General features: G+C 48.6%; 1 protein-coding gene across 1 annotated transcript in view; it reads right to left on the reverse strand.

The window, feature by feature from the left end:
- Positions 1-2,527: 2,527 nt before the first annotated feature.
- Positions 2,528-27,559, reverse strand: part of PLXDC1 (plexin domain containing 1) — a gene marked incomplete at both ends in the record, with an annotated part of 56,719 nt that continues 31,687 nt past the window's right edge. The window contains 7 exons of the mRNA XM_080922432.1: positions 2,528-2,647; positions 3,041-3,201; positions 6,241-6,276; positions 8,913-9,036; positions 10,841-10,901; positions 15,189-15,270; positions 17,349-17,444. Coding sequence (XP_080778558.1) covers positions 2,528-2,647; positions 3,041-3,201; positions 6,241-6,276; positions 8,913-9,036; positions 10,841-10,901; positions 15,189-15,270; positions 17,349-17,444 — 680 coding nt within the window. The remainder of the gene's footprint in view (positions 2,648-3,040; positions 3,202-6,240; positions 6,277-8,912; positions 9,037-10,840; positions 10,902-15,188; positions 15,271-17,348; positions 17,445-27,559) is intronic.

The following is a 27,559-nucleotide window of genomic DNA, read 5'->3' on the forward strand; positions in this document are numbered from 1 at the left end:
GGTATATATGTGTGTGTGTTCTATGGTATATGTTATATGTGTGTGTGTTCTATGGGGTATGTATTCTATGGTATATGTGTGTGTGTTCTATGGTATATGTGTGTGTGTTCTATGGTACATGTGTGTTCTATGGTATATATGTGTGTGTTCTATGACACATGTGTGTGTGTTCTATGGTACATGTGTGTGTGTTCTATGGCACATGTGTGTGTGTTCTATGGTACATGTGTGTGTTCTATGGTACGTGTGTGTGTGTTCTATGGTACATGTGTGTGTGTGTTCTATGGTATATGTGTGTGGAAGTCAGAGAACAGCCTGTGGGAGTCAGTCAGTCCTCTCCTTCCACCTTGTTGGTCCTGGGGATCCAACTCAGGCCTTCAGGTTTGACAGCAAACACCTTTATCTGCTGAGCCATTTTGCTGTTTCCTTGGGTGTCTCTTAAGGATACAAAATACAGTCTTTCTAAGACCTGCTGAGCACTTGGGACAACAGGGAAAAGTTCCTGGTCTGCTTTCACAGATTCAGGCTTCCAGGATGGGCTTTTGCAGTGCCCCCACCTACTTCCCCTAGGATAGGAGAAAAGGCACTGGCGGCCATCTTAGATGTACCATGATTCGGAAAGTCTGGCTGATGGTGCATAGTACAGGAGACGCTGTCTTGTCTTGCTATACAGCAGCAGAAACCTAATTATGAAGCCATCTCAGACCCAGAGGTCCTTGGTGCTGGACTGGTTGGTCACTAGCAAAGACAGCCACAGGGCTGGATGCCAAAATCACAGACTTGGCTGTCTACCCTGTCCACTGTCATTTTCTCAAGTCCCTCCAACAGCTCTTGTCCCCACAACCCCCACTGTCCCCTCCCCCACCACCCTCCTCCCCACCACCTCCATTCCCACAGCCCCCACCCCTCCCCACATCCCCCGTTCCCACAGCCTTTTCTCCTTTGGCTTATGAAGCAGAGCAGACACCAGCATATTTCCAGTTGAACATGTCATCAGTGTCCTTTCATGGGTCAGCCGTGGAGTGGCTGGATTTTTCTGCACCAGATGTGCCCAGGTATCTGCATACAACCCTCCCTCCTCCCGTTGATGCCCCTGGAGCTCAAACTTCTTTCCAGGTGCTTCCTGACGTGCACAATAGTCAAGACAGAGTGGAGGCCACACCGTGTTTATTTGCTGATGGTGCTTCTTTGGGATAAGGGTGAGCTCTAGATTTTCATTGTCCTTAAGAAGCAGACCTGGTCCACCACAGGGACAGAAGTCCCTTAAAACCAGGCTGAGTGTGGGAACAACTCCCTGCTCCCAAAGCTCTATGCAGAGCTATCGAAATGGAGGCTGTTTTCCAGGTCAAGGTCTCTCCCTCCCGTACCAGATTTCTCTGCCCTACCTTCACAGCAGCTGAGCTTCAACAGGATCCGACTGGAGCCCCTTGCTGAGGCAGGGGTGTCTCAAAGAAACTTCTAGTCCTCCATTTGTTTTATTTCTTCAAGTCAAGTGCTCTGTCTCCTCTCTCTCTCTCTCTCTCTCTTTCTCTCTCTCTCTCTCTCTTCTCTCTCTCTCTCTCTCTCTCTCTCTCTCTCTCTCTCTCTCTGTGTGTGTGTGTGTGTGTGTGTGTGTGTGTGTAACTCTCTGTAAACTAGGCTGGCCTTGATCTCAGAGATCTGCCTGCCTCTGCCTCCTGTGTGCTGGAATTAAAGGCATGCACCTCCACACCTGGCCCACTAATTGTTTTTAATAGTTACAAAAACCTGACTCCAGTCAGTCAAGGAAAAAATAGGAGCCAGATAAACTGTCGCTCTCTTTGAAGGAAACCACTGTCATTGACAACAGAACAGGTTAACGAGTAAAGCAGGCACCAGACACGTGGCACACAGGAAGGACCCCACTCATTGCTGGCAGCCATGCAAGACCGGCTTGCAGGGTGAAGGCTGAGGGGCAGCAGGGTGCAGAATGAGCTGCAGGCTACAGTGCTCTGTCCAGTCCCTGGCCTCTGCAGAAACAATGAAGCAAAGGACCAAGGCGAAAAAATACAAGTTCCCCAAGGTTATTTTTCTCTCCTCTCTTTTAGCTTCTCTCAGGGATAAGAGCTCTCAGATGGTGGGGGACCCCCGCTTCAGGCTTCCAGAGCCACAAAGTATTGGAGCCAACTACACTGACTCCATAGCTAGGAAGACCAGCGCTGAGTCTATAGACCCCAGAATACAATGGCCCAGTGGGGGCTGCAGCGGGAGAAGCAGCACAGGAGGCTGTCTCTGGTGGGCAGGAGCTCCGTGATAGCTGCAGAGCACCCAGAGACTCAAATAACAAAGCCTCCTCCCATCGAAACACAAAACTCTGAAGTTACTGTTCCTTTAAGAAACCTTCACAGTTGTGTTACTGAGCCCCGAGGGCCGAACTCTAGTTTTGGCACCAGAAGCTGTTGTCTTGTCTTCCTGGCCCAGGATCAGCTCAGAGGAGGCCAGGGAAAGATCGCTTCTCTTTGCTGTGACTTGTCTTTCACGCCATCCCCAGGTCTTTGGTCTGGTGCTCTCAGTACTGTTCGGCCTCTACGAAGCCCTCCTTCTCGTGGCTGGAGGGCTCGACCTCTGTGTAGGTGGCGTGGCTGGGGTGGTTGTGGAACTTCATGGCTGGCCAGTGGTGAGGTCTCCGCTGCAGGAACACAGAGGCAAAGTCAGTGAATGCCACCTCACTGGACATCTGGGTTGTCAACTGTCCCCTCAAAAGCCCACAGAGGCAGTGAAACACAGTGGTTCTGAATGAGTCCACTACCTAGAATTTGGGGACAAGAAACCTCAAGACATTAATGGGAAAGCTGCCTGCTACTAATAGGGCGTTTCGATCAGCTTCCTCTGGGGGCTTTTCTAACCTCATGAAAGCAAACAGAGCACTTCCCAGGGAGGGGATGCCTAGGTGCTGAGTCTTAAGGATGATGAACCATGGAATGAAGATAAGATGGCATGGGGTGAGGTGGGTTCTAAATACCAAAAGAAACCTCGCTGCGGAAGTTGGTCTGAGGCAGATGCAGGCGGATCTCACACTGACCTGGATGAAGAAGAGTGCGGCATTGGAATTAGGGTGGCCGCTGATGTAAATCCCAGCCAGGATGATGGCCGCTACCAGGAGTAGAGCTAGCACCGTGCCCACGATGGTGCCCAGGTGCACAGGCGGACCCTTGGTCTTTGGGGACGAGTTGTCTGGAAGGCCTGTGGAGATAGTAGGACGAAGGAAGGCTTCAGGAAGCAGTGGGTTCTGACAAGGTCCTGAAGATGAATGCCCACATTTCCTAACCCACAGAAAGGTATAGCAGGATTTGGGTGTAGATAGTCCTGAATATGTTTGTGTTTTAATGTTAATTTCACTTCTCCAAGAAGGGCTAAGCAGCCTAGTTTTACAACTCCAACTGACCCTTCCCATTTTAATTAGTAAAATAAAGGAAAGCCAGTGACTGGGCTGGGTGAGGGAGGTGGAGAGGGCTGAGGAGGTCAGAGGAGGAGGGGGAAGGCTGTGGCAACCTGGAGCTTCCCAAGGACCAGCTAGACCCAGGTGGGATTAATTGGTGTTAAAAAGCTATGAACATTAAGGATCTTACAGATCTAGAAGGGCAGTTTGTATCTTTGTCTATTTGATGTAATCTGGTTGTGTAGAGGGTTTGTGGATTGAGAGTTGGATATATAAACCTGAGTGAAAAGTATTTGGGCTGTAGAGTTGTATTTATGTGGGATTTTGGGATACAGAAACACCCCGGGACAGAGGCGGAGAACAGGCAGTAGAAAACAGCCAGGGAAGGGAGTTGCACGGACAAGTTGGGCTGTGGTGATGGCTCAGACCAGGCGCCAGAGGTGCATGTGGCTCCAAACTAAAATCGGGCCTGAAGATTGAGACCTCAGGGTCGATAGAAAGATAAAGCCTTTATATATTTTTAAATATTTACCGAAACATTAGGGAATGATGAAAACAATTAATTATTATTAATGTTCTGGCACCTTTAAGGTGTTTTCCAGAATCATTTGGAAGTCACTCTTAAGAAATTATAGGAAGCTTTTTCAAATGCCTGTGCCACTTAAGTACTTTTTAGGAATTCAGACAGGGCATGTGAGAGTTAATCGTATGGGATCTGTGGGCCAGTGCGATGGCTCAGTGGGTAGAGGTGCTTGCTGCCAAGACTATGATGAGTTCAGTCCTTGGGAACTACATGGTGGAAAGGAGAGAACTGACTCCCACAAGCTGTGCCCTGACTACCACAGGAAGGGTAGTAGGTATCCACCATCTCTACACACACATACACTAAAAGTGATAATAAAAAGTTGGGATCTTAGCTGAGTGTGGTTTCAAAGGCCTGTAATCTCAGCACTTGGGAGAGGGCAGGAGGATCAAGAGTTCGAGGCCATTCTAACCTACATAGTGAGTTTGAACCTAGCCCGGGCTATATGAGACCTGGTCTCAAAAAAATCTGTTGGTGAAGAAGGGTGTGCAGACCTTTAATCCCAGCACTTGAGAGGCAGAGGCAGCAGGATCTCTGTGAGTTCAAGACCAGCATGGTCTACATAGTGAGTTCCGGAATAGTCAGTGTTATAATGCTATACAGTAGGAACCCTAACTATAATAATAATAATAATAATAATAATAATAATAACAATAATAATAATAATAAAAAATAAGGATGGGAATCTAGACTGGCTTCTTGGGTTCAAATCTATACTCTGCCACTTACTAGCTATGTGACTTTGGACAAGACAGCCTCTGTGAGCATCTGCTGTCACCTTTGTAGGACAAGGACAGTAGCTATCTAGCTGGGGTTACCATGCAGTAGATAAAATGACAGAGCTGAGAACCACCCCCAGCATCAGGGAAGTCCCAGGCTAGCACTAACTGCTTTGATGGCAAATAACCATATTCATCCTTGCTTCTGTCTGTTGCTAGATTGGGGTCTGCTGCAGAGCAGGAACTCTCCAGGTCTTAAAAACAATAGGGTCCACTGTGAAGAAGAGAATCCCATTTCAACAAAATTCAATGGGAAGGACCAGATCCTCTGGAGGCACCCACAGGCCACTCTTAGAGAACACCCCAAGCTTCTAAAACACATCCTAAGGATAAGAGGCTCACCCAGACCCACCCTTCCTTCTGTGACTGGGGTAATAGAAACACAGAGATGGCATGCCGTTTGCCTGCGGACACACAGAGAGTGTCAGCCGCTAAGAAGCAGGGTTCCTTAACATTACCTGGGTAGGTATTTGCTGTTTCCCTTACTTAATATGAAGGAGTGAGCCAAAACAACAGATGTGGATGTCAGCAATGGAAACACCCAGTTCTTCTCATGGGTGTCTTGAGTGGGAAGGGAGGCAACTGAGTGAGGATTTCAATAGGATGGGGAGAGTGTCAGCACTGTTGCTATCCCCATGCGTCTCTGTTGGGCACTGTGTACAGACGAAACCCATCCAGAAACTATCCAGGCCACTCCCGTGTCTGCTGGAGCCTCCAGCTGGCATGGAGTAAGGCGGTTAAAAGGACTTATATCCCAGGCTAGCTTCTGCTGACTTGCTGGTTGGCCACCAGCCCCTACCTTGTGATACTGTGATGTGACCTTCGGGCTTGTGACAGATGTGTAAGTAGCACAAGCTGGAAGAGCATGGCCTGGCCCCGTCCCCACCACGGGTCTCTCAAGCTCCTTGTAGGACAGAACAATGATGTTACCTCCACTTAGAGGTATGCCAGACTGAATCAGTAAAAAGGAGCCTTTCCAAGGACTACCTCCAGCTTTGATCTGGAAAGACTGGTGTGGATTTTCAGCAAGGATGTGGCTTTTGACAGGAAAGGAGGGCCCTTCCTATGATCAGAGAACATCCTTCCTGAGCCTGGTAGTAGCCCACCTTCTGGTACCCCACCAGCAGGCAGTGGATGCTCTCTGCCTGGGAAGGAGACTGGGTGTTGCAGAAACTGCTCTTCCATACAGCTGTGAGGTCCACAGGGAAGCAAGGCCACAGCCACAAGTCCCCCTGCTGGTGGCATTGGCTCCGCTACTTCCTCAAGTTCCTTTCAGGGCAGTAGACACAGGAGGCTCATGGCTGAGATGAGAAGTGTCTAGGGTAGGCATGTTCCATCCACCTAGGGATCTGTGGCCTCAGACTCCAGTCCTCCAGTTCAGCCAGAGGCCTAGGACCCTGACCACTCTGCTCTTTCCTCTCCTTCACCTGCTATGACGCCTCAGGGTGAGCCCACCGCCATCTGTCTGGTTTTGTACTCACCGTCTCCTTCTGCGTAGGGATTCAACTTGGTGTCGTCTTCAAAGAGGACAAAAGGAAAAATGTTAGTGGAATCATTCAGACCTCCGACAGCCTGGCTCCGGTTGGGACTTTAAAGAAGTTCATTGTTAACTCTCCATCTGGAAAGGGGAGGTGTCCTGCCCAAAACTACACGGCGGTGTAACAGGGAAGACTGGGACAAGCCATCTTTTCCTGTCTTGTGTCATTCAATCGACAAACACTGTATGAGTGCTTATTATGGGCTGGCGCTGGGGGTAGAGTTAGTGAGATCATAGATGGACGTGGTCCCCACCTGCCTCAGCTAACCTGTAGGGAATGGCACTTACAGTGCCGTGCTGAAGTTCAACCACTGAGAACATGCCAAGCATGGGACGCGTGGGAAGCCTCTGGTTTAGCTTATACACCACACACACGCGCACACACACATGCACACACATGCATGCACACACACATGCACACACAAACACACACACATGCACACAGACAGACAGACACACACACACATGCACACACAAAACAACCTATAAATAAATAAGCTTCACATGATGAAGATGTCTCTCAGGCCTCACCCAGGTCATGGGAATCAGCAGACATTTCCCAGAGGGAGGATGTGAGTCCTAAGCTAGTAAGAGGGGTGGATGTGATAGCCCAGGGTCAAAGAGTTGTCCAGCTGTGTCTACTATGGGGTAGAGAGATGGGCCAGGCGACTGGCTGGAGTGCCTTATGGAAACCTTGCCTAGCCTTCTAAGGGGTGGCTGGACGCTGTGGAAGGCTCACAGTGGTCCCCTGGCAGCAGTTTTCATGCCTTCTCTACACCTCAAGGCACACACCAACAGCTTCTCAGTCTGTCCTGCAGCCAACCCTCTGGAGATTTCACCACAGGAGGCAAAGGAAGCCAGTGTCCCAAGGCTCCAAAGCAGCACAGGTTGTGGCTCTAATGGCTTCAACTAGAAACAGTCTTAACCATGCCTCCAGTGTCCAGACTCTTGGAGACTCTTAGTGCTCACGTGGGTTCTAGGCCCTGTCAGGTCCTTTTCTCCTCCTCTTACGTCACACTGTGGAGAAGCTACTCAAGGTTCTCCAGACCCCTGGCCGTCCGCACTGCTGAGCTGCCCAGTGTGTGGTCACTTCTGCCTCCTGCCCCCTCTCCCCTAACTCCACCCCACCCCCACTTCCTCCTGCTAAGTCTTACCACAGAAAACTCGGCAAGACTGACTTTCAAGTCTCAGTCTTGGTTGAAAACTTTGGTATCTGGTGCATTGTGGAATTTTTAGATTAATTTTGATCTTTATAAACATTGCATTGAACACAAATATTACTTCTGGGGTGTTTGGAGTTTCCCCACTTACTACTCTGGTTCTGCCGATTTCCAGGGTACTATTTGTTGTCTTCCATCCTTCCTGCCCTTGGCACCTGATCTCTGAGGCACTGGGATCCCACATCTCTCAGGGGTTTGAAGAGTCAAAACATAGACAACAGAAGAAAACCAGAATATGAAAATTTCCATTGCAGACGGGAGAGAAGGCTCAGCTCTCAAGAGTGTTTGCTGTTCTAGGCAGGCAGCGGTGTCCCGCACCTTTGATTGCAGCCCTAGGGATCCAGAGGCAGGGGAACTCTGAGTTTGGAGCCAGCCTGGTCTACCCTGTGAATTCCACGGCAGCCAGGGCTACCTAGTGCTGGGAGAGCACTTGCTATTCTTCCAGAGTTCAGTTCCCAGCACCCACAGGGCAGCTCACAGTACTCTGTAACTCCAATTCCAAAGGATCGGTCGCCCTCTTCTGACCTCTGTGGGCACTGCATGCATGTAGCACCCAGACAGAGAGCATACTGGGAAAATACATTCATAAAACCAAAACCAAGACCAAACCAAACCAAACAAAAAATAAAATTAAAAAAAAAAGTTGTTCTCTATGGGTCAAGAGGAAGTCAGCTGGGGAGGGGAGCAAGAAACCAAAATTTGTCAAATTTTGCTTTTTATAGATTTTACTTTGAAATTATCCTTCAATTACTAAATGATTATAAAATGTAAATGAGACCAGAGTGAGACCCTGTGTGGTGCTTGAATGAGAATACCCCTCCCCCAACATTCTCATAGGTTTGAATACTTGTCCTCAGTTGGTGAAACTGTTTGGAAAGGACTGGGAGGTGTGGCCTTGTTAGAGGAGGTATGATATTGTGAGGAGCCTTAGAGGTTTCAAAGACCCAGTGTGTTCTCACTCTCTCTGCCTTCTAGAGAGATGGCTCAGCACTCAAGAGCACTGACTGCTCTTCCAGAGGTCCTGAGTTCAAATCCCAGCAACCACATGGTGGCTCATAACCATCTGTAATGGGATCTGATGTCTTCTGGTGTGTCTGAAGACAGCCACACTGTACTCACATACATAAAGTAAATAAATACATCTTTACATCTTTTTTAAAAAAGGCAACTAGTCTTGTCCCAGTAAATCAGAAGGGGTGGACATACCCTGTAGTGGGAGAGTGTTTGCTTAACATTATGCAGGGCCCTGGTTCAATCTCAGTACCAGAAGGGGAAGAGAATAAATAAATAAAGGAAGGTTATTAAAAAAGGCACTTCCTGCCCTGTGAGATGGTCCCAATTAGGAATGGTCAAGCTCTTCCTGGGACTTCTCTCTACCCCAAGACTCATGTCTTACCTTCTGTGGTGAGGCTGTCGATGAAGAGGGAGGAAGAGGTGGTGGAGCTGCCATCAAAGGGGCTGAAGGAGCTGTCGGAGGAGGCTGAGTGGTCTTGGAAGTCCTCGCAAGTCTTGCCTTCTGCCTGCAAGAGACCCCAGTGCCACTTCTGGACACAGCCAGCCCTTTGCATACAAACCTTGCACTTACACCCAAGTACTTGGGGGTAAGAAAGGAGGGGTGGTAGTTGATTGAGCCCAGGAGTTCTAGACCAGCCTGGTCCACACAATGAGACCATATCTAAGAGAAAATTATATCATAATGAGAAAATAACTGAGATCATATCATAATGAGAAAATAACTGAGATGGGGTCTCCCACTTCATCTCGAAAGCATCTTATTGGACAGGGTAATTTCTCTGTCAGCTGCTTCACATCCTTCATTAGGGAGGGGGGCTGAGGTGTTAATCTTAAATAGACAGATTAAATCCTAACAGTTACTAGCTGGGTGCTCTCCTTTCGTCCCAGCACCTGGAGGTAGAGGCAAACAGATTTCTGTGAGTTTGAGGCCAGCTTGGGTTCTAGGACACCCAGTTCTATACACAGAGACCTTATCTAAGAAAACAAAACAAAACAAAACAAAACCAAAAAAAAACCTAGTAACAACAACAACATCTTAACAGTCACTAATAGCCAATGTCAGATATGACTGGCTAGACAGTTGTTTTCATTTATTTATTTAGTGCATATTTGTTATCTATTTAAAGCATGTAGGGAGCTGGAGAGATGGCTCAGTGGTTAAGAGCACTGACTGCTCTTCCAGAGGTCCTCAGTTCTATTCCCAGCAACCACCTGGTGGCTCACAACCATCTATAAGGGGATCTGATGCCCTCTGCTGGCCTGTGGATGTATAGGCAGCAGAGTGCTCATACATTAAGTAAGTAAAACTAGAAAGAAAGGAAGGAAGGAAGGAAGGAAGGAAGGAAGGAAGGAAGGAAAGGAGGGAGGAAGGAAGAAAAAGAAAAAAGTGTGTAACCACTACAGCCAGCATATGGAGGTCAGGGAACAAACTGCTGGGGTCAATGCTTGCCTTCCATCCCGTAGGTTCCAGTAATCAACTCGAGTCTTCAGGCTTGGCAGCAGGCGCCTGTACTCACTGAGCCATTTTGCTGCCCCAAATATTTTTTTCTTAAGACCAGAGAAAGATGGGAGCACGGCAGGAGGCAGAAGAGCTTATGTTTAAACACTGAGCCTGGCACCTTGTGGTGGTAAATGGCAGGCTGTCACTGTGCCTCTCAGTTTCCCCTCTGGTCAGCGTGGGCCCTGGTCCCCAGGTTTTAGGACCATGTTCAGTAACAGTGAGTATAGAGCACACGGTGAAGTGCTCGGTATGTCCAGGGTGTCCGACTTGCAAGAAGAGCCAGGAAGATGTGTGAGGTAGAGAAGCTAGCATAGAGTCAAAGGAAGGCTCTGCCTGAGGGGAAGGGGGAAGAACGGAACAACACCCTCACTCCCAGAATTATCACCTCCCTCAAAATCAAGAGGGTGTGGGACAAGAACGGAACATTCCCCCTCACTCCCAGAATTATAGTTTCCCTCAGAATCAGGAGGGGGAGAGCTTCATTAACATTACAGGGAGTGTGGTGGCCCAGAGGAGTCAGCTATGGAGTCTAGTAGAGGCCAGACCCAGCACCCCTTCTTTTCTGAGGTAACCAATTGCTAAGAGCTGCCTGTTCAAGGTCACATCCCTAACAGGACCAGTGTCACGGACACAATGAGCCCCGGAAAACGTTCTAAAGTGACTCTGAATAGAACAGAAAACATATCTGGGATGAAGGGGAGGATGGCGCTGTCACGAGGGAAAGCCACCATGAGAAACATCAGGAGTAGAGTCCCCTGGAAGCATCCCACCTCCAACAGGGACAACAGCAAACAACTCATATAGCTCACCTCCTGGGCACAGCCGTAGGCCAGCCATTCTTGGCGGTAGCGGTCGAAGCCACTGGAACATCTAGAGGAGACCAGATACTGGAGATGTGAGGGGTTAAACATAGAATCCTCCCCCCATTTACCCCTCTACTCACTACAGGTCTGTGAAGGTACTGAGAGGGGGGCTCAGCTCAAGACTGGCTGGTTAGACTCAAGAAAGGCCCCTGAAGAGGGGCCCCAGGAAGGAGGTAATTATGGGACTGGCACTAGGACCCTCATACCCTCGACTTCTTCCTTCTGATCAAAGCTTTCTCTGCTTAGCATGCCTGTGTGTGTGCAGGATCCTGGGAACTCTCAGGGTCCCCTCAACTTTGTCCTAAGGCATTGCTAGGAATCTGGGATGCCCGTGACTATGCCTTCTTTAGAGAAAGTCTCGCTCATTTAAGGGCTTTCTGTCACCACTGAGGAGCAGGAGCTGGGTGCAGAATGGCATCAGCTGACACAGCCAACTCCCCCTTTGTAATCACAAGGAGGCAGCAGTAAGGTTGGTGCCGGGGGCTGACAAGGCTCTCCCGAGAGGGCACTGCATTCAGGAAGACCCAAGGGCTTTCCTATGGAGAGCGTGGGGCACACACATGAACTGGAGGATGTTCTTCGAATCATTCTGCTTAAATTCCCATCCTTCCTTCTTGGTGCCAAAGGAAGCCACTAAGCCCTACTCAACCCAGGCATATCTGCAATGGAACATTAAGAGACCACACCACTAGCACAGGCAAAGCAGCTCAGTCCCAGCAGCTGCTTCTTTCCGGATATCCTAGCCCAAGTTTTTAGGGGCTGGAGGACAAAGAGAAGTTTGGAGCCCAGAACTCAGGCTTCTTTGATGATGTTGGCAGAGTCCTTTAAGACTGGATTGGGCCAGGCAGTGGTGACCTTTAATTCCAGCACTCTGGAGACAGGCAGGTGGATCTGTGAGTTTGAGGCCAGCCTGGTCTACAGAGTGAGTTCCAGGACAGTTAGGACTACACAGAGAAACCCTGTCTTGAAAAACAGAATAGTCTGAATCTTCACAGTGGTTGTGGCAGTGTATGCCCAAGAATCAGTTCAAGGCCAGCCTGGCATACACAGCACGTTGAGCCAGGTTCTGTCCCCAACAGCCACATGGAAATCCACAGCTTTCTGTAACTTCAGTTCTAGAGAATCCAATGTCCTCTTCTGGACTCCAAGCGATCCAGACATGTACGTGGTGCACAGACGCACAACCAGGCAAAAACATTCAAATACATAAACAAATCAAAAACCAAAAGACCACAACCCCAAGTCTTCAGTTTGGGCTTAACCTCACCACATGTTAAGTCTCGAGCTAAGCAACACTGTCTCGGAGAAGGGAGTGAGAATGGCCGTTACTGAGTGCTTCTTGACTATCAGCCCCTGCACCAGGGCCACCTCCAGGGACCCTCACAATGACATGCTGGGATGAGAATGAGCAGCTACAGGGCTGAAGATCAGCGTAGAACGAAAACAGACCTGCAGGTCAGAGAAACTGTTCTTTGCAGAGCAGGGGGGGAGGCCCTGGGCGGCTACAGAGGGGGAGAGGAAGAGAGGGAAAGAGATCCATAGGTATGCCCTGGGCACTGGCTCTGCCCTCTGGCTTTTCAGGGACCTGGGATTAACCCTCTGAGGCTCCAGAGAGCTGGCTGGGGGAAGCCAGGGCTGGAGTGAGTCCAGTGCTGTGGTGTCTGTCTGAAATGAATGGTTTCAGCTCCTTGTACTCTCTGATGAAGCATCTCTGTTCCGTCACAGAGGTACAACCCATCAGCAGAGCCCCCAGATTCCCCCACATGGCCAGCATCTTCATACCCAGGAACTCTGGGTCTCATTGCAGTGTCTGTCTCTAAGTTTGGGTGTGGCCACTATCAGGAGATGGTGGTGAAGGGAGGGTTTGCTTTGTCTGCGGAAGCCATTTTCCTGTGGCTCAGCATTGGTTGGATGCTGAATCATGGCTGGCAGCAGCCACAGGATCCCAGGGACCATGTGAGCTCATCTCAGGCATCACCCCAAGGCTCAGAAAATGCTCCTCAGCTTTAAAAATGCATGAGATGGGGCACTGGCTGATCTGGCAGAGAACATGAGTTCAATTCCCAGTACCCACACGGTAGCTCACACCACCTGTAACTCCAGTTCCAGGTGATCCAACGCCATCTCCTGGCTTCCATGGGCACTGCATGAAAATACACACAAGTAAACCCATACAAATAAAATAGAAATAAATATTTTTTTAAAAAATGGGGCTGGAGAGATGGCTTAGTGATTAAGAGCACTGACAGCTCTTCCAGATGTTCTGAGTTCAATTCCCAGCAACCACATGGTGGCTCACTACGTCTGTAATGGGCTCTGATGCCATGTTCTGGTGTGTCTGAAGACAGCTACAGTGAACTCGCATACACAAAATAAACAAAATCTAAAAAGGAAAGAAAGGAAGGAAGGGAAGGAGGGAGGGAGGGAGGGAGGGAGGGAGGAAAGAATCGAGGGAGGAAAGAAGGAAGGAAAATGTATGAAACAAAGCACTCCAAAATCATGCTCTTGAGATCTTGGACCATTGGGATCACATTTTGTAGGTTTCTGGTCTCACACTCACTACATAACTAAAGATGCCTTCCTCTCAAGTGCTGGAATTCTAGGTTTGTGCTACCATGACCAGATTTTTCTTTCTAAAGATTTTTCTTTTCTTTTTTTTTCTTTCTTTCTTTCTTTTTTTTTTTTTTTTTACATACATGGGTGTTTTGCCTGCATGAATTATCTGTGTACCACATGTGTGCAGTGCCTGCAGAGGTCAGAAGGGGGCGATAGATCCTTGGAACTGGAATTGCAGACAGCAATGAGTGCTGAGATTTGAATAGTGTCCCTCTGGAAAAGCAGCCAGGGTTAACAGCTGACTCATCTCTCCAAGCCTGACCTGGCTTGATTTGTTTTGTTTCTTTAAGACAGGCTTTCACTATGTAGCCTTGGCTGTCCTGGAACCCACAATGTAAGCCAGAGTGACTTTAAATATCATAGATATATCTGCCTATCTCTGTCTCCTCTAAGTGCGAGGATTAAAAGCCTACACCACCACACACACCCCGTCCAGCCTTCCATGTGGTTCTCACAGTCCACAGGCAGTAAATCTCAAGTCCTGGAAGACAGCTAAGGGTCTATGCCAGTTACTTCTGGGGCTCTGTAGCTCTTCTCCTAAGGGTATGCTTGGTAAAATACTATCTGAGATTACAGGAGCTGCAGTACCAGTGTGTGCCACACCCATGTCTCCCTGGGTCACAAATGCTAGGCCATTTCATAGGGTAAAGGAACAGCTGGAGGGAAGGACAGTAGGAATGCTGAGTCTCCCTGATGGGTGGTTTGTCTGCCAGTGTGCCAGCCCAGCAGCCTCTGGGATCAAGAGCTTCTATTTCTGCTCTGGGATGTTGGGAGGAAGCAAAGAAAATGCTGACAGTTGTACAACAGCCACGCAGAGACTTGGAGCCTGCGATTCTGCCATTTTCAAGATGGCTTCAAAGGCTCTTGGAACTTGTAGGGTTTCACAATCTCCGGAGAGTCATCGTCCTCAAAGGAAGTCCTTCCCCAAAATTTATTTATCTTGGCTAGAAGAACAGAGGTTGAATTATGAATCTAATCTATAAGGATATGATTCCAGAACAGAACCCATAAGTTGGGTTTAAGAACTTTAACCACAAAACTGAATCTCATCCAGAATGTCCTGAGCTTCCACAAGCAAGCAGAGCTTTGTAGCTTCCTGGGTAACCATGGATACCTGTAGTATACATGCTGCTGGTTTTCAGAAAACCCTGTTCCAGCCTAGGAGGGATCTTGGGGTAGTTTTGGGGGGGGGCATGGAGCTCACCCAGTAATGATGAGCTTTTGTGTTATGGCCTGTCAGTTGCTTATAAATAGGTTGTCATGTTAAGACACAGGCCTGGGGTCTCTCTGGAAATTCTGATGAAAGAAGCCAGTGATCCTGGTGTGACCACAGCTATGACCACAGCTATGACCTACTCTTTGTGATGCCCTGGCTCAGAATGAACCAGCTTTCCTGGGAGCTAGGAAGATCTATAGCCTCTGGGGTCTCTGGATGGCTTTTCAGAAGCCTGGCCACCTCAGGTCGTACTGTACACATCCATCTGGATCAGGCACAAGCCTTGAGAGAAACTTACTTGTGACATTCCTGTCCTAAGAGCCAGACTGACAATGGACAGAGAGATCCTAATGCTTGCAGAGACAGTGTGCAGTGAGGTCTAAGGCTGTCAGCGGACTCTGACTACCCCCTACCCATCCCCACCATCCTCCCACGGTCTATCCTCCGAACTTGGACACAAACCTCTGCAGGACGTGGCACCAAGTGCAGTTGAAGGTCAGGTTGGAGGACATGCAGGTGTCACAACTCTGATGCTGGAGGCAGGCTGCAAGAGAGGAGGTAGCGCTGTCAGCATCATGTAACTGCTTCCTGAGGTGCAGCTTCTGAATTCAGGGTCCTTCCTGAACTGCAGTGTTTCTGATTTGGGGGACCTTGAACGTCATTATTGAATCTCCCCCCATTTTTGTTTTGTTTGAGACAGGGTCTCTCTGCTGTGTATCCCTGGGTGTCCTGGAGCTTAGCATGCAGACCAGGCTGGCCTTGAACTCCCAGAGATCCCCTGCCTCTGGCTCCTGAGTGCTGGGTTTATTGGAGAACAATTCCTCCTCCCCTCTTCTTTGTAACCCCTCCTTCTGGCTTTTGGTCCCTGGCATAATTGCTCTCCATTTTCTACTTGACTGAATTTTGAATCACCCAGAAGAAACACTTCTAAGGTATCTGTAAGGACTTATCCAGAGAGATATAACCAATAATGGAGTCCCTGGTTTACGTGTGTGTGGGACCATTGCTGAGTGGAAGCCCCATGGGTTGAGAACCAGGCTTCTGAACTGCTGACTCTCATATGAGTTGTTCTCACCACACCAGGTTAGCCATCAAGATGGAGTGTACCTTCAAACTGTGAGCCAAGTACACCCAGCCATCTTAAATTGCCTTTACAGAGTTTTTTTTTTTTTTTGTCCTGTCAGCAAGAAAAATAACCACCCACCACAGGCCAGTCATGCATCGTGGGGAAACCATGGGTAGGAGCTTTCCTTACCCCGTGTCATAGGGGGAACTGAGGGTTAGTAGGTTGTGCAGCTGAGAGTGACAGGTTTGTGTTTGAATCAGGGACTGAGCCTTGAGGTTCACTGCCGAGGTCCCTGCTCTCCTCCCAAACTCTAGGCCTTTTTTTTTTTTTTATTTATTTAATGTATGTGAACACACTATCACTCTCTTCAGACACACCAGAGGAGGGCATCAGATCCCATTACAGATGGTTGTGAGCCACCATGTGGTTGCTGGGAATTGAACTCAGGACCTCCGGGAGAGCAGTCAGTGCTCTTAACCACTGAGCCATCTCTCCAGCTCCAGATTTTAATCTTAGACATGCGCTCCCAGGATGACTCACTACTGTGCTGACAGTTGACCCTGGCCTTGGATATTCTTGTTCCACGATACTCAACGACTTCAAGTGTGATTCTTCCCAAAGTCTTTCTGTGTAGCCCAAGCTAACCTTGAACTCAATGTTCTCCTGCATTAACTTCCCAAAGGGGATTACAGTCCTGCATGAGTCCTACTCTTACCAGTCTTAGGGTAACCCTTACGTCCCAGTCTATGGGCTTCTGGTCTCCATGGAGGGTGACAAGCTTGATATGTGGCTGTGACCTGTGCTTTCATCTTCTGGTCACTCCAGGGTCCCTATTCTGGGAGAAGACACTTGCTGATCCCAGGCTGAGATGAGGCCCAGAGCTCTTCCTGTCCTTTCCCTGTTATCTGTTCTTAGAGCCTCCAGGGAAGAGAAAAGTGCAGCTGGAAATGGTACGGAACAGAAGAACTGTCACATGACTGGCTACAGTTTCAGGTAGCAGCAGGTGGCACCAAATGACCAGAGAAGGAACAAAACTATATGCAAAAAAACGGGATTCTGAACCAGGTGCAGTCGTAGCACATGCCCTTGGGAGGCAGAGGCAGGAGGATTGCTGCAGAGGAGAAACCAGCCTTGGTTACATAGACTGCCCCATAGCAACCATGGCCACTCGGTAAGGCAGCCTTCAGGGACGGCTCTCCAGAGGAAGACGGTGAGTATAGACCGGATCTATTTCTAGATCCCTGTCCAATTGGTCTGGAGGCTAAGATCTCTGGTTTCACATATGTGTTCCTAGCCATAGACGGTATTGATTAGATACGAGCCACACCCGGGCCTGGAGTGAGCTGGACCATGTCAAGGTTGCCATTCTATACACAGCAGGTTGGTGACATTAGGCCCAGAGAAGTTAGGTGACTGGGTCCCCCAGGGATTGGAGGTTGGGCCTGAGATCAGAACCCAGGTTTGTTTGTTTTGTTTTGTTTTTGTTGATTTTTTTTGTTTTGTTTTTGTCTAAAACATTTTCTAGAATAGCTGACTAGCTGACTGCCCCTGCTCACTTGGCAATGGGGTGAACTCCACAGCCGAGGTGGTGATGATCTTGCTAGAGTCCAGTTCCACACGGTGGTATTCAAAAATGGTCCGTCTCCGAGACTCTAGAAAGGAAGCAGAGTTTGTTGTATCTGGAACACAGCACAGTCAGAAGGTGCCCAGGACTGTGCCCAGGACCCCAACAGAAGTCAGTATGCAGCCAGTGAGGGGGGAAACGAACCTGGCAGACTAAGATAACGATGCCAATGCTACAGGGATGCTCTGTCTGCAGCATCCGTCCACGCTCTCTGTGTGTCTCGCTTGTTCCGGCAGACACACCTGAAGTTTCCCTTCTCACCCGCCTCCAAGCCGCTCAGAAAAGGAGAGGGAAGCCTTCCATGGACATCAAACAGCCTTGCCATACCAAGTTGTAGAAAGACTAGGCACATCCTCTCCTATTAAGGCTGGATGAAGCACCCCAGTTAGAGGATGGGTCCCAAAGGCAGGCAACAGACACTGCCCCCTCTGTTAGGAGTCCCACATGAAGACCAAGCTACACACTGTTACTATATGCAGAGGGCCAGGGTCAGATCCATGCATGTCATCTGGTTGACACTTCTGTCTCTGTGTCAGACTTAGATTATTTGATTCTTTAAAAATATATATATAATATATTATATATATTTATTTATTATAACTACACTGTAGTTGTCTTCAGACACACCAGAAGAGGGCATCAGATCCCATTACAGATGGTTGTGAGCCACCATATGGTTGCTGGGAACTGAACTCAGGACCTCTGGAAGAACAGCCAGTGCTCTTAACCTCCGAGCCATCTCTCCAGCCGGATTAGTTGATTTTGTAGGTGTTCTTGTGTTGCCCCAGCTGCTAATTTCTGATTGGATGGGTGATGAGTTCACCCGACTGTGAATTGTGACCCCAGTGAAAGGTCTGAAAATGTTCATAGACAGACAGGTGCCCTACCATGCCCCACCTCTCCCCTCCTGGCAGAGGCTTAGGTTGGGTTCAGAGCCAAGAACCAAGCCTAAATCCTATGCCTGTCTGTAAAGATACCCATTCCCACCCCTGCCCTCACAGCCAGGAGAATAAAGTCCAAGTTGAGCTCCGTTCCTGACCTACTGGGTGACCTTGGCTAAGTCACTTGAACCTCTGTGTTTTGATAATATACTAGAAACACTCGTCACAATGCCTTGAGTAAAAACTAGAATTATAAGTGAAGAACTGGGGCTAACATGGCAGTCTGGAAAGTTCTGATATACCTACTATTACCAGGCCTACCTAAGAATCACGACTCAAGGCCAGCAGCCAATTGCTGACCTTAAGAAGTGACTTTCTGCACAAGAAGAGCCAGAGTATATGTTGGTCTGCCCAACTCTTTCCTCCCTCTGGAAACAGCTTTTCCTCAGGGGCAACTGTGCCCAATCCATTTCTACCTGCCTGTGGCCCTGGAGGGATCCTGTCCTTCCAAGGTTCTGCCTTGCAGTGATTGGCTCACTGCTGGACCAATAAGAGACCTTCTTTGAGCCTTTCTGCCTGTGAACTAGAACCCTTTTGCTCTTTGAGCAAGCTTGGCTGTAAATGGGAAGTTTCAGTCCTGTGGGGAAGGCCTGAGAGGGAAGCCATTTTGTGAAGAGAAACAGGAAACTGGTGTGCACAGACCTGCCCTGGACCTTCTTGATCCTCAACTCTGCCTGCAGATCTTTGGCCCACCTCAGTATTCCCCAAGTACAAGCCCCTCTCGGCTTCCGCCAGGAACCCAGAGCAGGCAGAAACAGGTTTTCATTCAGTTAAAGGTGGTTTGGAGAAAAACTTCCCAAGATGACAGAAGAGCTCAGTCGGGGTGTCTGTAACACAGAAATGAGCCTAAATGTCAGGAGGGTGATGAGGCACCGGTGTCACTTGATGTCACCTGTGTTCCATCATGGCTTGTCGTAAACCTCAGAACTGTTCCCACTTACTTAACTTAGGGCTGAACCCTAGTTGCTGTGGTGTGATCCTAATTTTTGTCTGTCTGCTTTGGGGTTCCAGCCGCCAGGGCAGCCCCCAAACACTGGAAAGTACAGTACCTCAGTCTGCACACGCAGGAGGAAACTGCTTCAGTGTCCGTGTGGCAGACCTCTGGCAAATGGGAGAAACCACAGAGATGTAGCCCTGGGGCCTCAGTTCGCGATGCCCGCACGCGGCTCCCTTGTAAGCCACGGTCTGCTGCTGCCCTGGGATGAAGTCTGGGAGCCTGACTGAGACCATGAGAAAGAGGAGGAGAGGCTGCTGCCACTCTGCCCAGGTGACCTTGGATGAAGAAGTGAGGTTCGATGAGCCACACTGAGAAATGAGACTAGTTAAAATCCACTGAGGGCAATGTTTTGAGGCATTGGATTTTTAAAATTTGTTTTGGTTATAGTTTTGTGTATTTTCCTTCTTGGCTAGTGGCCTGAAACTATTGACGTAGACAAGGCTGGCCTTGAACTCACAGAGATCTGCCTGGCTCTGCATCTAGGGTACCTGATTCTATCAGGAGTGCAATGTCACTGTGATGGTTTGTATATGCTTGGCTCAGGGGAGTGGCACTATTAGAAGGTGTGGCCTTGTTAGAGTAGGTGTGTCACTGTGGGTTTGGGTTTAAGAAATAGTCCTAGCTGCTGGAAGTCAGTATTCTAGCCCCCTTCAGATGAAGATGGAGAGCTCTCAGCTCCTCCTGAACCATGGCTGCCTGGATACTGCTGAGTTCCCACCTTGACGATGATGGACTGAACCTCTGAACCTGTAAGCCAGCCCTGATTAAATGCTGTTCTTATAAAAGCTGCCTTGGTCATGGCGTCTGTTCACAGCAGTAAAACCTGCACTAAGACAGTCACCACCACCATGCCCTAGTTTGTTCTGAGGTTTAAAGAGACAAACTTGTCTCTTTCCTTTCAGTCCCGACTGCTTTATTTCTGCATTTGTTTGGTTTTAGGTGAGATTCTCAGGCTCTTTCAGCATTTCCAAACACTTCATGTTTATATACTCAAATATGGAGAGGAAGAAAGCCCACATGTTCCCTCCTTCCTGCCCTCCCTGCTCCTTTCCCCCAATGGCACAGTTCCTGTTGGAGAATCTCAACCAATTTCTGCAGTCCCTTCCTGCTTTGGAGGTTGCTATGACAAGAACCCAACTCCCACCCTCCACAGAGGCCCTGACCACTGGCTAGCAACCCGAGCATCCTTTCTGCCTTGGCTTGCCTACCCTCTGCCATCCTGGCCACTGCCTGGCACCCTGTAGGCTATCACCAGAAAGCAAGGTGACAAGAAACACTAGGCTGTCAACTCTTGAGTGGAAAGGGTCTTGAGGTTCAGGCAACTACTTTCTAAGGACAATTCAGAGAACCCCAATCTCAGATCTCCCTCTCCCCACAGTTGTCCCAAGCTCACACATCCTACTGGCTCTCTGGAGCTATGGGAAGATCTTGACCTTTCTTTCCGGCCAGAGAAGATAACTATCCCTGAGGCTCCTTCCTTCCTTGGAGACTCCTGCTTAGGAACCAGATGGTTTATAATGAGATCTTGCTTCCTCTTCCCTTCCTTCCCTCCCAGGCAGATCCTCAGTCAAACAGTCGGAAAGAGTGGGTGGGGGGAGTAGCCTAGGGCTCCCAGGGGAGTACTGCCCAGTGTAAGCTCTGTCAGAAGTGACACCATATGCCTTGGGCTGAGCTTTGAGTAAGCCAAGATATTGTTCTGCCATTTATTTTACAGGGGGGGACTGAGGTGCACACACATAAAATACACACACACACATATACATTATCAATATATATATATCACATTATCAACCTATATATAAAATGCATTATCAACCAAGGCTTTCCACAGCCTTAAATAGAAGACACCTGCAGCAGAGAGGGAACTTGTAGAAGAACCCAGCCAGCTCAGCTACTCATTCCTTACGTAAGTGTGGGCACCTGCTAAGTCCTGAACACTCAGCCATGTGCTGGCTACCCTGGGGCCAGCTCTATCCAGCTCAAGTCAGAGCTGCTCGGATCCAGACCATCTCATTTGCCCTGGAGTCTGAAGGCAGATGTCCCTGTGCACTGCATTATAAGGGGATCCTGGGTATTTAACGTAAGGCTCAGGTTTCAGCTGGGTGTCCTAGCACAGGTCTGTAATCCCAGCACTAAACTAAGCCACGAAGCTGTAAACTAAGCCTGGAGGCTGCTATGAGTTGGGAGGAGCAAGAGACAAAAGGAAGCATTTGCATAACTGTCTTGAAAGTAAACAATTAGACCAGTATTCAAAGCTGGGATGATGGTTTGTTTTCCTACTGTCTGAGGGTTTCTACTATTGTCATAAAACACCATAACTAGAAGCAACTGGGAGGGATACTTCATTTTACAACTTCCGGAGAAGAGAAGCTGCTTATTGGATGTGCCCATGGCTTACTCAGCCTGTTTTCTTAAAGAAACCAGGACCATCTGCCCAGGGAGGCACCACCCACAGTGGCCTGGTCCCTCCTACATCAATCATTATTCAAAAAACAAAAACAGAAATAAAACCCACCATAGCTGCCCATAGGCCAGGCTTACGGAGGTCCCTTCTCAGGCAAACATCCCTCTGCTCAAATATATCTAAGTTTGTGTGAAGTTGACAAGAACTAACTAACTGGCTCACCTACTAAACAGTCTTTGGTCTGGGCAAGAAGATGCAGTGGAAACAAGCTTCAGGAATGATGGCAGTCAGGTAGGTGGGGTGGCATATGCCTCCCATGTCAGCAACCAGGAGGCTGAGGCAGGGGGATATTGAGTTTGAGGCTAGACTGAACTACAAAACAAGCAGACAGAACAAAACAAAGAAACCACCAAAACCCAAAACCAAAACAAAACAAAAACCAAAAACACCAAACCAAAACCAAAAACCAACCAACCAAACAAACAAACAAAAAAAGCAAACCCTGTTTCAAATGAAGAAAACTCTCTTAGTAGGTGGCAGGTATCTATTGGGGTCCCATGGTCTTAAGAGGAAAGGATCCCCTCAGGAAAGATTCTAATGGGCTGGGGGATTAGCTCAGCAGTTAAGGGCACTTGTTGCTTATACAATGGAAGGACCCTGGCTAAATTCCCAGCACCCACAGGATGGCTAACAACCACCAGCAACTCCAGTCCCAGGGAACCTGAGGGCCTCTTCTGAACTTTGAGGGCACCAGACACTCACGTGATGCATACATACATGTATACAAAACACTAAAACACATAAAATAGCAAAATAAATAAATCTTTTAAAATGTTTAAAGAACTATGGGATAAAGCCAAGTGTAGTGGTACCATCTTTAATCTCAGCACTCTGAAAGCAGAGGCAGGTGGATCTCTGAGTCTGAGGCCAGCCTGCTCTACATAGTGAATTCTAGGACAACCAGGACTAGGCAGAGAATCCTTATCTTTCAAAAACAAAGCAAACAAATTGAGCATGGTGGTGCACACTTTTAATCTCAGCACTTGGGAGGCAGAGGCAGGTAGATCTGAGTACAAGACCAGCCTAGTCTACACACTGAGTTCCAGGACAGCCAGGGCTATACAGAGAAACCCTGTCTCTATAAAACAATAACAACATCCAAAAAAATCCAAAACAACAACAAAGACAAAAAACAAACAAAATCCCCAAACTATGGGAATGAGGTCTTGTATATGGGAATGAGCTTCCTGCTCCCCACCTACCCATAGTGTATCCACTTATGCATGCACACACACACACACACACACACACACACAAATAGCCACCTTTATATACAGATATGAATGCACACATAGTTTTTTGTTTATTTTTGGTTTTTTATGCAGGGGCTGAACCTGCACACTAAGCAAGCGTCCTACCATCAGCCTACATTCCAAAACTCACACAGACTAACGGTTGTTTGAGACGGGGTCTCGCTTTCGACCAGGTTGTCCTTGAACTCATATCCCTCTAGACTGGTGAGAGTATATGCCTGCGCCATCATGCCCAACATTCCCCATACAGACTTTTACTTACAGACGACCCCTAGCCACGTGAGAATGAGGTCTTATGTGTACCAGGGTGAGGAAGGGCATTTTCCTGTCATTCATGTGTCCAGAGGGAAACTGAGGCCCACCTGTGCTACAAGGTGTCCCCAATGTGATACTTACCATGTGGAGAGGGTGGCCTGAGGACCTGGGGACATTTATGTAGAGGACTGAAAATTCTAGTGAGGCCATGGCAGCTCTGCCGCTGTCCACTCTTCCCAGAAGACATCTCTCCTAAATCCACTCTTTTGAACGATGGGCCTCAAGTCTAATGCCAACCCTCCTTCCCTCTTCTGTCTCCGTCCTCAAGCCTTAGCTGATCTGTCCCCTCTCTCAGTCAGAACCACTGGTGGCATCTCACCTGTCACACTGCCCGGTCAATACTGAGATCCCTGTCGTTCCCGCCCTGCACTAGACTTCAAGATCTCTGAGGACAGTGTTAACCTGGCAAAGGTCTTCTACCTGACAGGGTTTAAGACATGGCTGTGAATCAATGAACAGATTACAGATGGTCCTGAAAACCTTGTCTGCCTGTTATATCAGCCACAGCCTAGAGGGAGCCTCTTCCTGTCTGCTTACCACAGACCAAGACCTTTTCAGGAGAGTTTTCAGAAAGTCAGACGGATCCAACAATGGAGCACAAAGAAAACAGAGCTGAATGTGAGGAAATCCCTACCCTCAAAGATGTAGGACAGAGCTCAGACACAGTCAGAAGGAAGGTGACATGGGACTTGGGCACTTGTGAATTCCAAGAACAGACACGCACATTCTGTAACCAGGGAAGGGAGAACGCTGCAAGGTTCCCACCAGAGGATGGGGCAGGGATAAGGCTGTGCCCTGGGCTTGCATGAACCCAGGGATGGCAGATGCGCTTATGACACACACAAAGCCATGCTTGTGGGAGGGCAGATGAATGGTAGTGTGGGAGTATATGGGGTGACGCTCAGAGATCTGCCTTGAACTGGAAAGGCTTCAATCACCACCTTGTACCTGTTCAAGCATATGTATGACTTTGGGACATTTTAATTTTTATAAGTAGAATCTTTAAACTCCACTCTGGAGTCATTGCCTTTGAATTATTACAGCAACATGTGTGGCTCACCCAGTGGCAATGACATTCATCTGCAAGGCCAGATTTCTGGAGCCCAGATGGGAGCAGCCTCCAAGCCACACTTCTGACAGTTTGAGATGTTCTGTTTTCTCTCTGCTTCAACTTCCCAAGATGGAGAAGTACTGAGGTCTAAGGAAAGCTGCTACCCCATCCAGACCTGACAGTGGCTCAGAAGAGAGGCTCACGTGTCAGCTCGGCTCCCATGCCTGCCACCAGTGGGCCAGCATTGCTCTGGTCAGAGTGTTAGTGCTCACCTGCAATCCTAGGACTGGGGGGGGGGGGGGGAGGGAAAGGGGGAGGGGGGAAAGGATGGCCAGGAGCTTAGGGTCACCTTTCCACCTTCCACTATGTAAAATTCAAGTTGAACCTGGGCTACATGCCATCCTGTCTCAGAAGAAAAGGGAAGAGGAGGGGATAAAGAGGGAGAGGGAGAGGAGGAGAGATAAGAGGAAAGAGGGAGGAAAATGATCACCATTGGTATATAGTAAAAATCCAGGCACAAAAGTCACCCTAGCATGTTGTAATCATTGTTTGGAAATGTGCAATGATGGGTTTCCATCCTTCAGTCCATCCATTGGTCCATCTGTTCATCCATCCATCCATCCATCCATCCACCCATCTGTTGATTCCTTTGCTCATTTAATTATTTAGTCAACAATTAGGATCAGAACCCAGCAGAAAATCCTGAGAAACCTTCAGCTCAGGGCAGGAAGCTGAGCAGGTGAATCATATGTTCGAGTCCAACCTAGGCTGTCCAGTAAATGGGAGATACGTTCATTAAAGCGAAGAAAAGTCAGAGAATGAAAAAGCAAGATTCCAGGGGCCAAAGACAGGAAGACAGGACGAAGGGGGAAAGGAGTGGACGCAGGGCCTTGGGTCAGTGGGGGTTGGGGAAAGACTCTCCAAGGAAGAGCACTTTAAGAATACTTTTCTTATAATAAATTAACAGGGGGAAAATAATAATTTTTTTAGGCAGCACTTGAAAAGCAGAAGCAGGCAGATCTCTGTGAGTTTCGGTCCAGCCTGGTCAACAGAGTTCCAGGACAGCCAGCCCCCCCACCTCACTTTTCCTTGTCCTCCTCCTCCTCCCCACTCCCTTTGAGACAGGGCCTCACATAGTCTAAACAGGCCTGGAACTCACAATGCAGCTGAGGATGACCCTAAACTAATCATCCTCCTGCCTCTACCTCCTGAGTGCTGGGACATAGGAACACAGCCTCGAGTGAGGCTCTCTGAAGGATCTTTTATCAGGAAAGTAAAACGTCAAAATGAGTCAGTTCCTCCCCACCCCATCCTCTTTGGTTGCTCCCTCTCCCTCCTACAGCTCTGGGTCCTCCGCCTCCTTCATGGCAGCCTGGTGTGGAGATACAGCACAGGCTTCTGACACACATCTGGCTTCAAGTCAGAAGTGGAAAGGGCGTTCTGGGAAGGGAGGAGTGGTGAGCCCTGAGGAAGGCCTCCTGAGGCCATGAGGTGCCATCCGGAGGTCACGTGACCATCCAGTTCCTCTGATAGTCTGGCCTTTATTAACTGGCTCCATTGTTTACAGTTCGTCAGTTTTGACGGTTGCATGAAATAAAGCTTCTTCCTTTTTCTTCTTTTTCTTTCCTCCCTTTTCTTTCTTTTGTTTCTGAGGACAGGGATTCTCTGTGTAGCCCCAGCTATCCTGAAACTTTCTTTGTACACCAGAACACTGAGATCCAAGACGTGTGCCGCCACCACCAGCAGCCTGGAGAAATAAAGTTTCTTAAGACAAGTGAAGGGAGTGTTTGGCAGTGTCTCCAGACCACCATGGAAGACTTGAGAGCTTCTGCAAGCAGATGCTGCCGACATGCACAGCTTCTCTCTGAAGACTCTGGGCACAGCGTGAGCAACAATGTAAGTGGGGAGTAAAGGTGAGAAAGCTGGCCACGTTCTGCATCTTCTTCCTGTCCCAGGAAGGGTGTCATCCTGAGACCCCTCCCAGGGCAAAAATGAAGTTCTCCCGGTCAGCAGGACTCAATGGCTGGAGCGAGTTTTGATATGTGTGTGTGTGTGTGTGTGTGTATGGGGGGGAGACGCATATGTCTGCATGTATGTGGAGGCCAGAGGTCAATGTTAGCATTTCCCTCTTGCTCTCCACCTCATTTCTCGAGACACAGTCTCTCACTGAACCTGGAGTTTGCTGATGGGGCAACACGAGCTGGTCAAGTTCAAAGGGGCCGCCCCCCCCCACTACAATTACTGGCATGTGCCACCATGCCTGGCTCTACATGGATGCTGGGCATCTGAACTCGGGTGCTTAGGCCTGCTAAGTAAGCATTTTATCTACTGAGTCATCTCCCTAGACTGCTTGTTTGATTTGGTTTTCTGTCTTTGTTGTCTACTTTTCGTTTGTTTCGTTTTTCTAGGCAGCAGCTCCCAGCCTGGCCTTGAACCCCTCGATCCTCCAGCCTCTACCACTAGAGTGCTGAGGTTGCACACAGATCTCTGGGGAACCTTCAATATCAGGAAAACTGAATTCCCCTCTGCATCATCTCAGGCAGGAAAGAGCTAAACACAGGCACAGGACAGAAGCAGCTTGGGCTATGGGGTACCCACAGAAACAGCACTGCAGAGTGATCTCCCTGACTGGGTTCAGCCTCAGGCATTTGGGGTTACTGCTTCTCAGAGCTCAAGCTAATCCAAGTAAATTCCCTGCTTGCTGAGCGGAGCAAAACAGACTTAGGAGAGACTGGCATTTTAGCCACTGAAGAGTCATTACTCCCAAAAGCAGAGGCTGAGACTTATTTTAATTTTTTGTGGTGCCAGGGAGTGAGCCCAAGGCCTTGCACGTGTTATGTGGCCCATTTAAAAACTCAGTGAAATCTGGGGATACTGCCTCAGAAAGATGCACTGATGTGCCTTCCCCTGATACCTTGACAATGGATGGAACCTGGAGCCCTGCACATGGTACAAAGAGGCTCTAACCACTGAGCTGCATGCCAAGTCCCTCTCCACTTGTTTTAACAACAGACACATTCACTGACCCTAAATCTAGTATTTAGGATTAGAATTGGGACTAAAATAACAACAGGACCTGCATAGAGCCACACAGCATGGAGCAAGGCGAACCACAGACTTCA

This window comes from Micromys minutus, assembly GCF_963924665.1.
Source record: "Micromys minutus genome assembly, chromosome: 10".
NCBI lineage: Eukaryota > Metazoa > Chordata > Mammalia > Rodentia > Muridae > Micromys > Micromys minutus.